The 13316-nt window shown below is 42.9% G+C and overlaps 2 protein-coding genes across 4 annotated transcripts in view; both read left to right on the top strand.

Annotated features, from left to right (window-relative positions):
* The first annotated feature begins 755 nt into the window (after positions 1-755).
* Positions 756-11328, top strand: ZNF19 (zinc finger protein 19). The gene is made up of 4 exons (XM_027076162.2): positions 756-1432; positions 4827-4953; positions 5500-5613; positions 9413-11328. The coding sequence occupies exons 1-4, from the start codon at positions 1400-1402 to the stop codon at positions 10513-10515; spliced, it is 1377 nt and encodes a 458-aa protein (XP_026931963.1). The 5' UTR covers positions 756-1399; the 3' UTR covers positions 10516-11328.
* ZNF23 (zinc finger protein 23) overlaps positions 5599-13316 on the top strand; it is a 32999-nt gene continuing 25281 nt past the window's right edge. Inside the window, exon 1 of one of the 3 annotated variants that reach the window (XM_027076141.2) lies at positions 5599-5613. The gene's annotated coding sequence lies outside the window, so the exon portion shown is untranslated. Of the gene's footprint in view, positions 5614-10493; positions 10512-13316 lie in introns of those variants that run through there. The other 2 variants (XM_053211317.1, XM_053211315.1) reach the window with 2 other exon arrangements.

The raw sequence follows: 13316 nt of genomic DNA, 5'->3' as shown, positions 1-13316 counted from the left end.
TGCGGTAAGGGTCGGGCTGCTGGAGAGTATCCTAGGCAGAGAGTATCCGTTAAAAAGATCCTAAGGTTGGAGCAGAGTAGTTCATACAGAGACAACAGCAGGTATAAAGATCCCGAGTTAGCATCGTAGAGGTAACGGAAAGAAGGCCAGAATGGCTAAATCAAGGAGGGTGGCATAATGTAAGGCCAGCAGGAAACTACAGCATGCAATGAAGTTAGGGAACATGCTGGTTTTGGGGCAGAATATGACCGCTTAGCAAGAATACAGTGTCTGTAGGGGATAAAACTAAAATAATAACCCAGACATTTTGCATGTTGAGGTGGCCTTTCAGGGTCCTTTGCTAATGAGTTTTGGTAATCACTGGGTCCCAGAATGGAGTGATGAGCAAAAAGATGCCTGCCCCAAGGTCCAAGAAAAGGAAGACTTCCCCTTTGATTCTTTTTCTGAATTTTCTCGGTGACTCTATCCTTCTATATTAACTTCAGAATCACTTTATCAGGTTTTAAAAGAAATCCTCTTGGGATTATGATGGGAAGTGATTTAATGTAGTTACTGAACATGGCCTTTGGAATTCTGACAGATCTGGTTTGGAATCCAAATTCATTCATCCACCACCTTGTGACCTTGGTAGAGAGAATTATTCTCTTAGCCTTGTTTTCTCATTTGGGGAGAAGAAAATTCAGAGGATTATAGTGAAGACTGAATGAAGGGATGTGTATTTTACATCCAAAACTTATTTTATTTATTTATTTTTTTGGGGGACAGAGAGAGAGCATGAACGGGGGAGGGGCAGAGAGAGAGGGAGACACAGAATCGGAAACAGGCTCCAGGCTCTGAGCCATCAGCCCAGAGCCTGACGTGGGGCTCGAACTCACGGACCGCGAGATCGTGACCTGGCTGAAGTCGGACGCTTAACCGACTGCGCCACCCAGGCGCCCCAAAACTTATTTTTTTAACTTGTTATGTTTCTCAGTAAAAGTTTATTTTTAAAAATAAAGGTCTGGGTTTCCTTTTCCTCTTGTTAGGTTTTGCTTTAGTTTGTTTGCTTACTTGTTTGTTTCTTTGGGGTTTTTTGTTTGTTTTTTGCTTGTGTGTACTCCTATTCCCCCTGTACTCATGTCTTATGCAGGACAGGCAGCATTGCTCTGGTGCCTGAGGGCAAGTTACTTACTCTTTCAAAATCTGTTTCCTCAGCATTCAAACTTCATTGTATAGTGTGGATTGAAAGAAGAAATATATGCCACTTACCCAGTGAGCATTCAGTAAATGATGGCTGGTATTATTACTGGCAAGCAGGTTTGTTGGTTTAAAGGAGAGCCTTTGACTGGGCCAAGCTCACTCATGGTTCTCTTTGTTTCTTCCCTCAGCCTCTGACCTTCACTGAGAGGGAGCCCAGGTGATGGCAGCCATGCCCCTGAACTCCTGGCACCAGGTGAGCTATGACTCCCTCAGGTCAACCTTCAAGAGATCTAATCTGAAGGAAATGGGTTATGAGAGGGATAATTCTGGCAAGACTCTTAGAACCAAATCAGCGGGAAAGTACCTCTTGAGTCTTTCTACTAGGACTGAATGTTGGGGAGAAAGTTGATGGTGAGGGGCTGAGTAGCCAGGAGTCCTACAAGCGTTGGCTGGAGAAAGTGTCCAGGGAATCAGAAGTACAGCCTCCTGTACTCCAAGGATCTCTGCTGAACTGGTTCAGTAGGGACCACAAAGGAGGGATCTGTGAGAATGAGGGACTTGGGCTGATGGTAGAAGTATCCACGGTTAGTAGGAGTGATCGAGATCAATGAAGTTGCAAGATTCTTAGGAGGTGGGAGAAGAGGGCTGGTAGGAGGAAGATAAGAAGAGGGAGTCTATAGTATTTGTCCTTCTAAAGAAAGAAGTTTGGGCTTTACAATCAAGGAAAATATATCCTCCTTAAGGTCAATGCTGCTGACTAAGGTGAGGCAGCAGCAGACTATGATACGGAAAATCTGCACTAGGTCAAATCTGCATTAGGGCAGGTCACCTGAATTTAGGGATCCCATCGGGCCTCGGTGGTCTTGAGCCAATCAGTTAAACTCTTTGTGTCTTAACAGACTTCATCTGTAAAGTGAACATTAAGTACCTTACATTTGTGGGACTAGGAAATTGATTTCTTGAGTCGTGGTTCACTTTTGGACTGGTGAGTTGCTGTGTTGCTTTACCATCTCCTCATCCTGGGATTTACTTATCCAGTGACTTAGCATCCATGAAGCATATCCCAAGTCCCAGTCTTGGATTTCTGACATCTGGCAGGTCCCTCTCCCTGACTTTAATCCAAACAGTATCTTCCATATAGTTTCCACCCTCTTCTGATATTCTGTAAGTACTGGTGAGTCACTGGTACCACCATATCACTGTCCTGACCACTCAGTTTCCGGATTGCTGAGCAGTTGTTGACCCTATTCTCCCTTGATACCACTTCTAGAGAGGCACCAAGTCCAGCTCCTTCTGCCTGCTATCTCTTCCACTTGTCCTGTATTTTGTATTTCCATCTTTCAGGGTTTGTCATTCCTTCTCTGGAATTTTGTCAGCAGAGCATTCCAGTTAGTTTCTCTGTGTACAATCTTGTGCCTCCTTCTCACTGTTTGCCTGTCACCTGATGCAGTTCAGTTTCCTGAGCTTGGACTTTATCCTCTCATCCTGGGTTCTTAAGTTTTAGTGTGCTCCAGAATTACCTGGAGGGCTCATTGAAGCAGAAATGCTCTCCAGTGGGGCCTATTAGTTTGCTTTCCAAAAAGTTCTCAGTTGATGCTGCTGCTGCTCTGGGAATCACACTTTGAGAACCACTGTTATGGTTAGTGGTGACTCATTAAGTCATTGAGTTGACTGGGTCAGGTTATCATTAAAAAAAATTTTTTTTAAGTTCATTTATTTTTGAGAGAGAGAGACCGTAAATTGGGGGAGGAACAGAGAGAGAGGGAGAGAAAGAATCCCAAGCAGGCTCCACACTGTCCAAACAGCCCAATGCATGGCTCAAACTCACGAACCGGGAGATCATGACCTGATCCTAAATTAAGAGTTGGACGCTTAACTGACTGAGCCACTCAGGCACCCCAGGGTGTCATTTAAAACAATTTTTTTTTAATGTTTATTTTTGAGAGAGAGTGAGAGAGAGAGTGCAAGCTGGGGAGGGGCAGAGAGAGAGGGAAACACAGAATCTGGAGCAGGCTCCAGGCTCTGAGCTGTCAGCACAGAGCCTGACTCAGGACTCGAACTCATGAACTGTGAGATCATGACCTGAGCCATTTTAAATTGATGATTTTATGTGCTGGCAGAGGATGGATTCAGTGCAGGACAGCCTGGAATTGGAGCTGTTTAAGTGTCCCCCAGCTATTGAACTCGTGTACTGATTGTGTGATGGTGAAGAAGAGTTGGACTGTAGAAATATTTCGGCGGTGAAACTGGCAGGATCTGATTACCAACTGCATGCCAGAAATGAGCAGTGATTGGGGGCGAGTTAGTCTAGGTGAAATCTCAAGTTTCCAGTGGAGTCTGGGCTGAGATTGGTACCATTAACTGAGGTAGGGAAACAAAATTGTTGCTCACTGTGCCAATTAGTTTATATGATTTAGAAAAGGAGCCAGTTTCAGTTTGAAGATAAATTTGGTATAGTTGGTGGGTCAGACATATTAGGTCACCAGGGAGTCTGAGGCAGTGCTGGGACTAGTGGAACGTGGGGATCCACAGAATCAGTTGAGGCATAAGAAGGTGGGAGGATATTCTTTGCATGTTTAGGTAACCAGTTTGATACCAAAGTCTGAGGAGTATAGAGAGGATCTAAACCAGATGCTAGGGGCGCCTGGGTGGCGCAGTCGGTTAAGCGTCCGACTTCAGCCAGGTCACGATCTCGCGGTCCGTGGGTTCGAGCCCCGCGTCAGGCGCTGGGCTGATGGCTCAGAGCCTGGAGCCTGTTTCCAATTCTGTGTCTCCCTCTCTCTCTGCCCCTCCCCCGTTCATGCTCTGTCTCTCTCTGTCCCAAAAATAAATAAACGTTGAAAAAAAAATAAACCAGATGCTAGAACTTTCTGGGAAGATAGAGCCTCAGGGCCATCAGAGAAGGGAAACTGGGGCTGTTGAAAAATCATGAGACTTGGTTGGTAGAAGCTATTATAGATTGTCTTGGAGATATAAAGAAAAACAGCTAAAAGAGCTGCCCAGAAGCAATTTGATTCCAGAAGTATATTCTCCCAGGAAGACACATCAGGAAGTCTGTCAGAATAGACTGCTCCAGGCGGCACTAAGCTTTCTCTGCTGGACATTCTTGAGCACAGGCAGGATAGTTCTTCAAGCACAGATGGGGCTTAGATGAGAATGGCTCATCAGAGCAAACCATGAAATTATTCTTGTTAATGTAGGCTTGAGGTTTGGGGCAGAATGAACCCATCTGGGAACACATGGATTAGCTGGGCACTGAGGCAGTGAAGGGGAAAACAGGTCCTGACATGCCACCTGTGAGTGGGTGTCTAGACCGATTGAAGCTAATGTCCATTTGTAGGTATAACAATAAAAGATTAAAAGTAGTTACAAAACCAAAGAAACTGCTTTAGGAAGCTCAATTGATGGGAAGCTTTCTAAGGTTTTTGAAATGTTACTGTGTTTTATAATAGTACAATTTATGTTCTAGTGGAAGCTCTTCTGTTAGAGCAGTTTTAGGTTTTTGGTTGTAGAAAGTCATTTAATGGTCTAACATCCAGTTCTTTCACTTTTTCTCATTAGTCATCCCTAATAGGACCCCTCCCTCATACTGTACCCAGGCCGAGTCAGAGAATTGGCTCTGGGGCAGCAGGAACTTCTTGTTGTAGGAGGTGGTGACCTTTGAGGACGTGGCTGTCTACTTCTCTGGGACAGAATGGACTGGTCTTTCTCCTGGACAGAAGGCCCTGTACAGAAGTGTGATGCTGGAGAATTATGGGAACTTGACATCCCTGGGTAAGGTTGCTTTCCTCCTGGGACTCAGGTGTATGCTTTCCTGTTTCCTTCCTTGTTTTCTCCTAATAGGCTGGGTGTGCAGTGTGGAGAGGGAGTGGTTGTCTCTGGTATCCTCCAGTGTGTGGCTCCAGGGCTGAGACTGAATGACCCACTTCAAAGGTTGGTAGATAGGGAGAGATCTTGGATCAGTTTGGTCCCAATGTATGGAATTGCTATCCCCTGGTAAGAGTACATCCCATCCTCCCAGGGGCTTTGTGCAGTAAGGAATACGTAGTTTCCATTGCCAGAGTTAAATTCTTAGTTCGTCTAGGGAAGGGTGTGACCCCTTCCCTGTGTTTACATATATGTCTTGTAGGATCTCAGTAACTTACCTACTCTTGAGTAGGAAGAGTCATAAATGCTCAGTTTCTTCTGTATCAGAATCTTGGCTTTCCCCAATCCTGAGCCCTCTTCTGCAGATCTTACTCTTATGGAGGCTCTTAGGGTTTTCCTTATATTGACACAGCAGACATATGTCTGAAAGGTACCACTTTCTCCCCTTTTCAGGATATCAAGTTCCCAGACCTGCTCTGATCTCGCTTCTGGAGGCAGGGAATTTGCCATGGGGCCTAGAGGCACAGGATAACCTATCTGCAGAGAGGACCAAAGACATCTGTGAAGGTAAGCGAGGCAGGTTGAGAACAGGCACCTATAGAGCTTGAGAGAGCAGTGTATTTTAAAATGAACCATGCTGGGAAGGATTTAAATAAAATGGATTATTTCTCCTAATAGGTAATAATATGAAACTTTTCCCATTAATTTTAACTCTTATCAAGATAACAAATTCCTCTTAATCATTTCATGCAATTTTTGAATCCATTACTCTTTTCTGAGTTTCAGCATTTCCCGTTTTAGTAGTCCTCCTCCTTTGGACAGGATGGATTTGTTCAAGGGCAGTTTTCAGCACTTGCCATGTGCCAAGCTTTGTTTTAAGAAGTTCTGGATGATACATGCTATGGAGACAGATGTAAAGAGCTGGGGGGAAAATGTGTTAAGTACTGGTGTTGGTATGTAGTAGTGGGCTGTGGGAGCACAGCAGAAGGAGAACTTGGAGGAATTCCCATGTAGAAGCTCGGTTAAGCTTCTTCAGTGGCAGGCTGTATGTGCCAAATTTGACTTCTTACAGTGGATCCCATGTGGAAAAAAAGAAGGTGGATTATCTGGCTTGAGAAAAGCAATAGAGGATCCAGTAAATCATTGTGAAGAATTTTGCAGTTTAACATGCAGGACAATCACCGGGGGAGCATATTTAATCTAATTTTATTTATTTATTTTTAATGTTTGTTTATTTTTGAGAGAGAGATAGAGAGAGACAGAGTACAAGCAGGGAGAGGCAGAGAGAGAGAGGGAGACACAGAATCTGAAGCAGGCTTCAGGTTCTGAGCTGTCAGTATAGAGCCTGACGCGGCGCTTGTATGCACAAACTGTGAGATCATGACCAGAGCCGAAGTTGGATGCTTAACCGACTGGGCCACCCGGGTGCCCCAGTGGGGAGCATATTTTAAAATGGGTATTTCTGGAATATTTGTCTATCCTAGTAAGCAGTGGAAGAGCCTGAGGTTTAGACCTCAAACCTAAGCGAGACTTCCTAGAATTTGGGGCTGGCAGTTTACAGTATACCCTCACCCCCTTTACTCAGCCAGCGATGGAGATGAATATGGTGGGGTGTCTTACCCATCGAACTTTGTGTGAAAAATCTAGATTGCAGAGTTTGTGGTGGACCTGAGGGCTCTATCCTAAAGAACTTAGGGCATGGGAATAGGAAATGACAGAGCAGGTAAAACCAATCATGCAGCAGGAGCAGTGACCCCTGTCACAGTGACTTTGCCTCTAGTGACACAGGCCCATATTTGGTTGCATTTGCAAAGTATTAACATAGTATGTGCTTTGGATTGGTCTGAAAGAAATTGAAGGAATAAAATCTTATTAAACTATTACTATGTGTCAAGAGTTAACTTTTGAGTGAGTGAATTGGATAGGGGATAGTGGCACTGCAAAAATGGAAAAGGAAGGGTGCCTGCATGGCTCAGTGGGTTAAGTGTCCCAGTTCTTGATCTCAGTTCAGGTCTTGATTTCAGGGTCATGAGTTTGAGCCCTGTGTTGGGTGCTGTGCTGGGCATGAAACCTACTTAAAAAGTTAAAAAAAAAAAAAATGAAAGAGGAAAGAGTATGTGTGGAGCTACAATCGACCAGATCTTATCAAAACTTGGTCATCAAAGAGGAGAGTTGACTCAGATAACACTAGGAAGTCATGACATAAAAGGAGCTTTTTAATTCGTGTGAATTCAGATGTGAGCGTAGAGTCTGAGGTTCCTTTAGAATATGTATAAGTGGATGGCCAGAGCAGGCCATGGAGAAGGCAAGTGTAGAGTCTGAGATAAAGGTCAGGTCTACAGATGTAGATGCAAGTGTACTCTACCAGAGTTTTAATTGAAATGACACCCAGAGAGAACAAAGGGCTGAATCTTAAATGTTACGGGTTATTTAATTTTGTTGAGAGAGAGGGAAGAGAAAATAGGCAGAGGAGGGTCCCTATGAGGGAACATGGAACTGAAGCCAGAGGTAGGAGTTTCAGGATAGGTATTTTGCACAGAGGGAGGGAGTAGGAGATGACAAAATTGAGGCAGCACTTTAGATAAGTTTATTTTGGTAAGTTTAGAAACGGAATATAAGTATATCAAATGTTTGTCAAACTTTTTTTTTATTATGAGCCTCATGGGGTATTACATTTTACATCAAAACCCTCACTATGTACTCTGAGACTGGAGTATCAAGAAACAACATTTACCTTGGCATTGCAATGTACGTGAATACTGTTCTATGTTAGGCTAGTGTATTTCATTTAAAAAAATGTTTTCATTTAAAAAATGAATTTCATTTAAAAAATTGACACCATGTCAATTTCTCAACTAATGAGTAGGCAGTTTGATTAAACACTACTGTAAGAAAAGCTGGATGTGAAGGGAAGATTGTTCAGGTCAAGTGGATTTGAGGATCTGCAGAAGGAGGTTGGTGATGAAAAGGAGGGATGATATAGCTGGTAGAGTAGTGTAGCAGGGGAAGGGGAAGACATGGCATTGGGGTGACTGGGAAGTGTGACTTGAGAGGGCAGTGGATGGCTTGGGACTAGTGGGTGTGGAAATGGAAGGGAAAGACATTGAGGCCACTGCATCTGGGCAGTTGTGTTCTTTCAGCAGGAAGGTGGGGGTAATGGCTAGAGACCTAGGAATGTGGTTGCTTAGAAGAACTGCTATGGGGAACTTGATCCAGATGAATTGCAGAGTATGAGGTAGCAGGAAAATAGAGTGTTTTGGTCATTGATTGCTCAGTCCTGGTTTTATAGCAAGAAGGAGGCAGGGTATGAGAGCAGACCACTAGATCTCCATTGTCATGATCACCCTTTTCCAGACTACTGGTTTTCCCATTTGCTTCAGTCTCTGACATCTCCTCTCCCACTGCTTTCCTCTTAAGGGTTCTTACTTGTTTAACTCACACTCAAAGGATGAACTTGATTAATGAGCAGATGAGTCCCAGATAACCCAGATTAATGTTAAAATTAGTCTAACATTTTGTATAAAATAGATTGACTTTAATTTAGGTAAAATGGCATCCAGTCTTTTGGAACACAAATGCCATTTTATAGGTGGCTGTTTCTCTTCCTTTTGCTAATATGAGAAGGACTGCTCTGCAGTCTTGATGTATCTAAGTAAACTGAATTCTTTCCATATAAAATCTCTGCATTTTTGAGATTCAGACTTTTGTGAGAGTCTGATGACAAGACAGGAATTGTCAGCAGTTTTGGGGTATTCATTGACATCTATGGACCTGCAGTTAATAACTTCTAGGGGTGATGTCCTGCAGTTAAGAACCTCTGAGTGTGATTTTTTTCTTTGTCTTGCCACAGCCTAGTGCCTTTAATGCTCAGTGTCTCCAGTCTTTTGGGACATTTGCAGGGTATGAATTTTTTAAAAGAACAGTTCATGCATCACCTTTGTATCCTGACTCTGTTCTCTTGTACTTGCTAGCCCCAGGGTCACCACTTGCTCTTGGGCCCTTTGCCTTTGATATTTTGTAGGCCTATTACTATGATAAGGTCAGAAGATTAAACACACTAGAGAGAAGTCATTAAAAAAATATGGAGTCTGGAAAAGCTTAGGAAGCAATCTAATGTGTGCTGTGTATACCAATACCCTGTTTCTCCTCAACTGTTCTCTGTGTGATACTTGGCACTTTTATTTTAGTAGCCTGTTCTTGCTAACAGTCCGATGTGGGGGTTGGAATTGTAATCTCTAAAGGCCCTATAATTTATTTTTTGTTTATTTGTTTGTTTGTTTGTTTGTTTTAAAGGCCCTATAATTTTTGATGTTAGTTTGTTTCTAGCATAATTCTCAGGTGGTATTTGTGTTTTCTGTTATGTTAGATACTGAGACCAACATTAACAGTGAGTCCACATCAACACAGGGAATTTCTGAAGAAAGAGATGTCATGTTGTCACATGGTTTGCAGAAGAGTGTTCTTCAGGGAACCAACTTGCTAGAAAGCAGTGAACTGGAGAAACACCAGGAAATCTCCACAGTAAAAAATATTAAAGGAAAGGCTCCAAGAATCCACTGTGCAAGGAAACCCTTCATATGTGAGGAGTGTGGGAAATGCTTCAGTTATTTTTCTTACTTTGTTAGACACCAGAGAATTCACACCGGGGAGAAACCCTTTGAGTGTAATGAGTGTGGAAAAGCCTTTAATGGCAATTCTTCATTAATCCGGCACCAGAGAATCCACACTGGAGAGAAACCCTATCAGTGTGAAGAATGTGGAAGAGCCTTTAATGATAATGCAAATCTGATCAGGCATCAGAGAATCCACAGTGGAGACAGACCCTATCTCTGTGGAGAGTGTGGAAATAGTTTTACCAGTAGTTCTGAGTTTGTTATACATCAGAGAATCCACACTGGGGAGAAACCTTATGAGTGTAATGAGTGTGGAAAAGCTTTTGTTGGTAATTCACCACTGCTTCGACATCAAAAAATCCACACTGGAGAGAAACCCTATGAATGTAATGAATGTGGCAAAAGCTTTGGAAGGACTTCTCATCTTAGCCAACATCAACGTATTCACACAGGGGAAAAGCCTTATTCTTGTAAAATATGTGGGCAGGCCTTCAATTTTCATACGAAACTAACTCGGCACCAGAGAGTCCACAGTATAGAGAAACGCTTTGACTGTGTAGATTGTGGAAAAGGCTTTAGTGCTCAGGAACAATTAAAAAGGCATCTAAGGATCCATATTCAGGAGTCTTCCTCTTTATGTGCTGAGTGTGGAAAAGTCTTCACTAGCAAAAGAAATCTTCTTCAGCATCAAAGAATCCATACTGGCCAGAAACCCTATGAGTGTATCAAGTATGAAAAAACCTTTAGGACTTCTTCCAAGCTAGGTCATCATGAACATGTCTACCCTGGAGAGAAACCTGTCCTGGACATTTGTCATTTTGGCCTCCCAGAATTTTTCACCCCCTTTTACTGGTAATAGTACACTAAATTTCCTTTTGGATTTCATCTTCCTCTCTAGTGGGATGTGTGACACAGGCCTGGCCACAGATTCCTTCCCCTAAGCTATAGTTATTGGTTCAGATGTCAGTAGTTCGCCCACAATGGTCCAGTTAGAGCCCCAGGACTTGGTAAGAATTAATAGGAAGAAATGCTCTTCTTTTTTTCCTTAGTCTTACAGTGGAGAGGAAGTCTTAGATTCTTGTGGAGACAGAATAAAGTTAACAGAGTCAAAGAGGAATCATAGTTGAAGAGCAATCACCCTGGAATCTTCTGTTTGAACAACTGTGTTAAATCATATCTGAAGCCAGAAATACATCTGGGTTTTTTGATTCCAGTAACCAATACATTTAGCTTTGTTTTTGTTCTGTTGTGTTTCTTTGTTGTTGTTCAAGCAAGTTTAGGGTAGGTTTTCTTTCCTTGCAACAGAGCCTTACCAGCATAACAAAAATCTTCAGGGATAACAAATCTTAAGGAGAGTGTTTAGTGTTCCAGCAGTTCCTGTGATTGTAATAAGAATGGAAAACCCGTTGTAATTCAAGAGCACGGGCTATATCAGGACACCAGTATATAGAAGTTCTAGCTATTTGAGGGGCACCTGAGTGGCTCAGTTGGTTGTGTGTCTGACTCTTGATTTCAGCTCAGGTCATGATCTCACAGTTCGTGAGATCAAGTCCCAGGTCAGGTTCTGTGCTGACAGCATGGAGCCTGCTTGGAATTCTCTCTCTTCCTCTCTGTCCCTCCCCTGCTTTGCTTCTCAAAATAAATAAAAACTTAAAGTTTTTTTTAGTTATTTAAGCTCTGTGACAAGTTTCAATGTTACTACAAAATTATGTCTGCATCAATGAATCCATTCTCAAGATAAATCTTAACTATAAAGCCAAAAGCTTCCACTCTTAAAGCTGTCATTTTGTTTGCTCAGTTTTTATTTGGAATGGACGCTATTCTAGGGATTAAACTGGTAAATGCCAGGCTATTGTAGCTTTAATAGTGTGGCATTTACCAATTTGTCTAGAAGAGCATGCCCACCTTGCCCTTTGATCTGGTTAGTGTGCCAAGGAAAAGCTCTGGTTCTCATATGAAGGGGTGCTGAGGTGTCTCAGTAAGAAAACAAAGAGCTGGCCCTTTAGATGATGAATGTAGTCTGCACCCTCTTTTGTCTAGTGCCCTTTTGCTGCCAACCATTGTGGCAGTCACCCTGCCATATTCCAGACTACCTGTTCCCTGAAATCCAGCACCTGGTGGCTTCACCATCTCTTCCTTATTTGCCAGCAGTTTAATGAGCAGTTGTATCATGTCCTTGCACTGACCAGTGGGTAATAGGCTGGGGGATCGCTTAACTTAAGAATTGAGGTATAATATACATACAGGAAAATGCACAAATCATAGTTGTACAACTTAAAATGTTATAAAGAGCATAGCCTTATAATCAGGAAAGTACATACCAGGACCTGATGTCTCCTTGCACCCCATTCTAGTCATTACTTCTCTCTCATAGTAACCTCTTTTCTGATTTCTACCATCACAATTTTTTACATGAATGGAGTCATCAGTATAGATCCATTCTCAATGCTGCATGGTTTTCTGTTACTTGAACATACCACGATTATTGCCTACTGTTGCTAGGCATTTCAGTTATTTCTAGGGGGATCATTTTGAGAGCAGATAATTTAAAAGTCACTCAGAATAAAACTGGTGAGAGTAAACAGGCTTTGGGACTTGGTTTCACATGCTGCCATGTGAGCCACAGCTGCCCTTAAGTAAATGATATCACAGCAGTAATACCCTTGGCACTCATCCTATGCCAGGCACTTTCCTAGTCACTGCACACACTTATTAAATGATTCTCTCAAGTGGGTGTTGTAATTAGCTCCATGTTGCAGTTGAGGAAAAGACTGATTAGGCCACCCAAGGACACAGAGGTAGCAGAGTAGGGCTTCAGACACGGGCAGTCAGTCTGGTTTCAGAGTGCACCTGTGTCCTAGCTATCCCAGTATTCCCCTATAGAGATCCGAGTTAAGGTCAGTACCAGAAGAGGGGTTATTTGAGGAGAGTGATGGACTCCTTAGAGATGGAAGAGCGTATCAGGAACAAGATCAGGAGGCCTGTGCCTGACTTCACACAGTGAGGGAAAGCATAGATTGAGCTAGAACAGTAAGACGTGCAGTACAGATAGTCTCAATATGGCATACCCAGGAGGCAGAGGACCTGGCTCTTAGGTCCCTCAACCCTCTGAAACGCCATTGGAAAATGGATATTTTCTGTCATGTACCTGAATGAGCTGGCTCCTCTGAGGTGTTTTCAGGTTTGAGATGTGGTGAAAGCCTTAGTGATTAGTCATTTTCATCTTTGTGTACTTAATTATCAAGTAGCTTGCATCCATGGTCCCTGACCCCAGTGCCGTTATCAGAAAGCCTTCTCCAGCTGAGTAACCGCCTTTGAATTAGTTATGGTTAGTGTATTAGTTTCCTATCGCTGTGACAAAATACCACAAATTTAGTGGCATAAAACAAAAGAAACTGAGTTTTGGAGGCCAGAAGTCTTGAAATCTGTTTTCTTGGGTTGGAGTCAGGGTGTTGGAAAGGCTGTACTCCCTGGGGAGACTCTGGGACGAGTCTGTGCCTTGTCTCTTCCAGCTTTTGGTGGCTGCCAGCATTCCTTAACTTGTAGCCACATCACTCCAATCTCTGCTTCTGTCTTACCTCTGTGTGTCTAATCTCCATTGGCTTCTCTTGTGGCATTTAGGACCCACCCAGGTAATCCAAATGACACCAGTAAAAA

Source organism: Acinonyx jubatus, chromosome E2 (assembly GCF_027475565.1).
Source record: "Acinonyx jubatus isolate Ajub_Pintada_27869175 chromosome E2, VMU_Ajub_asm_v1.0, whole genome shotgun sequence".
Classification (NCBI taxonomy): domain Eukaryota; kingdom Metazoa; phylum Chordata; class Mammalia; order Carnivora; family Felidae; genus Acinonyx; species Acinonyx jubatus.
Note: the sequence above shows the minus strand (reverse complement) of the source record. Positions and strands in the feature narration are given on the sequence as shown.